Source organism: Capsicum annuum, chromosome 12 (assembly GCF_002878395.1).
Source record: "Capsicum annuum cultivar UCD-10X-F1 chromosome 12, UCD10Xv1.1, whole genome shotgun sequence".
Lineage (NCBI taxonomy): Eukaryota > Viridiplantae > Streptophyta > Magnoliopsida > Solanales > Solanaceae > Capsicum > Capsicum annuum.
In genome coordinates this window covers 120,109,327-120,112,022 of record NC_061122.1, presented here as the reverse complement: position 1 = coordinate 120,112,022, position 2,696 = coordinate 120,109,327, and the positions used below count along the sequence as shown (strand labels likewise).

At 31.1% G+C, this 2,696-nt stretch overlaps 1 protein-coding gene across 1 annotated transcript; it reads right to left on the bottom strand.

Moving 5' to 3' along the window:
* Window positions 1–1,718: 1,718 nt before the first annotated feature.
* On the bottom strand, window positions 1,719–2,417 carry LOC107850210 (peptidyl-prolyl cis-trans isomerase CYP21-4-like). The gene has a single exon (XM_016694624.1). It carries the CDS (start codon window positions 2,415–2,417, stop codon window positions 1,719–1,721), a length of 699 nt encoding a protein of 232 aa, XP_016550110.1.
* Between the last annotated feature and the right edge of the window lie 279 nt (window positions 2,418–2,696).

The following is a 2,696-nucleotide window of genomic DNA, read 5'->3' as shown; positions in this document are numbered from 1 at the left end:
TGGCCGGCTGGCCATACAGATAATAATGATGTTAATAATGATGATAATAATAATTAAGCTTTTTTTCTGTTATCTATGTATTTTTTTTTGTTTGTTTTATAAAAAATTATGTTTGATGCACTTGACTTTTTATTTCTTATTTAATTTTCGTGCTGTCTATTTCTATTTCTTAAGGAATGTCATGTCTACAATTAAGGAATAATTTGATTCCAGTATCAATAGCAAGAACATATGAGTTATCTGTTAGGTTTTGTGTATGACAGGAGCTGTATTTTGTTGTTCGAAATATATTAGTAATTTGATGAAACAGATTATTTATCCGTTGAAACAGATTACTAATCTGGTGCAACAGAATACCCCTCTATTCGATTCATAATCATATTACAGGCACCTAGAACCCTTAAATATGAATCCAACATGAGTCTACTGTCACAACAGAACATTTATCTGGTGCCGCAGATAATGGATCTGTTTAAACAGATTGCTTTTGTATTACATTCATGTTCGCGTGCAAACTATTGTTGAAAAAATAACACACTAGCAGTTACCCAGATTCAACTAAAAAGCATAATCTGACTCACCAAAGTCTTCTCTCAAGTAAATTCTAAAGTTGAAAGTGATTTACAAAATAAAATTTGACATAAGAATTTGGTCAAAGAGCAGCAGTTGGGGTAACAACAACAACAACAATGGTCAACAAGAAGAATATGAAGTTGATAATGAAGTATAAGATGATGATAATGAATCAGAAGATGATGAATAAAGCAGCAACAACAATGAACAAGAAATATTGCGAAGAGAGAAAATAACAACGGATAAGGAGAGAGAAAAAGATGTCTTTTTTTCCTTCATTCCCCGTTATATATTAACTAACATTTGAATCAAAGTGTAAATTTAAAAACTTATGGGTTATTTTGAAAATTTTCAAACTTTCTTAAACCATAATGAAGTAATTGTCACCTCTACTCAATTATTAAGACTTGTGTCACCTACACCTCATTTTAAAACTCTTTTGTCACCTGTGGCCCAAACCCCCAAGAAACTTAATATTACCTATTATTGTAGTAGTATATATAAGAGAGGTTAAGAAGATAAAACGTCATTCTATCTCAAATTCCTTTGAATTCAAATTTAAAAATCATATCAATTATTATAAAAAAAATATCATACAATATTTATAATTATAAATTTAATTATAATAAATATTAAAAGAAAAAAAATTCACACGCATGAAAGCTAATTCAAACAATCTACAGTTGCCTCGAGCAGTAGCCATTAACCGAGAAAACTTGATAAGATGGTTATCAAAATAAAGAAAAAAATAACAACATAAAATTGAACAAAAAATGAGGTCAATCAATAAATCAAAAAAAAAATTCATATGAAACCCTAGATCATCATCAATTGTAAAACATATAAAACTTTTTTTTAATGGAAAATTTTCTCTGAATATACTGTATACTATAAGATACACAGAAAAAAAAGATTATTTACCCTATGGGAAATTTTAAGGAAGAGCCTAACCAAATTACACAAATGGAATGCATGTATCCATATTTTACATCAAAGGCACCGATAGCAAGCCGCAACATGTGAGCTCTGAGGAATTAAAATCGTCAATAATTTTTGAACCATTATAACCTGAAACTAAATCTAATCATGATGTTGCCTGCTTTTGTTCATCGATCTCAAGTAACTGCATCTCATGGACGAAGAGTTCAGCTTTTGTGCTTCAGAGTTACTTCATTGATTTGTACAGGAGTTTTGGGTCGATAGTGGTCATCTGTATCTACTTTTTTGATTTCCTGCATGACATCTTCTCCCTCGATGATACGGCCAAAGACATTAATCTTGTCATTCAAATCTGGTATTGGTGCTGTTGTGATAAATAAATCAAATCCTCCACCTTCGTGCTTCACTTTGGAAGTACCAAGCATAAATACTTCATGCTTAAGACTTGTGTCCAGTTGGATGGAATGTTTTTCCGTCGACGTCCAATCTTCTGTGGCTTCAGGCCTATCAACTTTACTACCGTGGATGACAAAGTTCTTGATTACACGAGTAAATTTCATCCCTTTAAAGTGACCCTTTTGACTGAAATCAATGAACTTTTCAACAATGTCTGGACAACCATCCTTGTAAAGTTCCACAGTTATTAGGCCTTTCGAAGTGCTTATAAAAGAGTAATTAGGAATATTAGATTTCTTCCGCTCAATAGCCTTGTTGGTTGATATACCATCTGGTGTCTGAACAATTGATCTCCGAGACCAATATCTATATATAGAAAATAGGGAAAACACCATCACAACGATAATTAGGATGTATACTAATACTATAATTGTAGGGACACTGACACCACTTGGCCCCTTTTTCTTTTTGCTTTGCAGCAAAAGAGCTTGAGGTTTTCTCCTTGCCATGATGTTTAAAATAATCCAGTATTAATTCCCTGAACTGCCTGCATTGACTTGATTATTTTTCTTTGAATTTTAGCTGTTTTTTTCTAAAAATATTCAACGTAGAATTGTGAAACATATAAAAATTTCCTCTATATTGGCAACTATATCGGTGTATGTATTTATAGTGCTGAAATAATTTTTGAATTGCAGTTGAGATAAAGATAAAGAGTTGAAATAACTTAATTTTAAATTTAAATTCAAATTAGATTATGATAAATACTAAGAGATGAGATAACAATA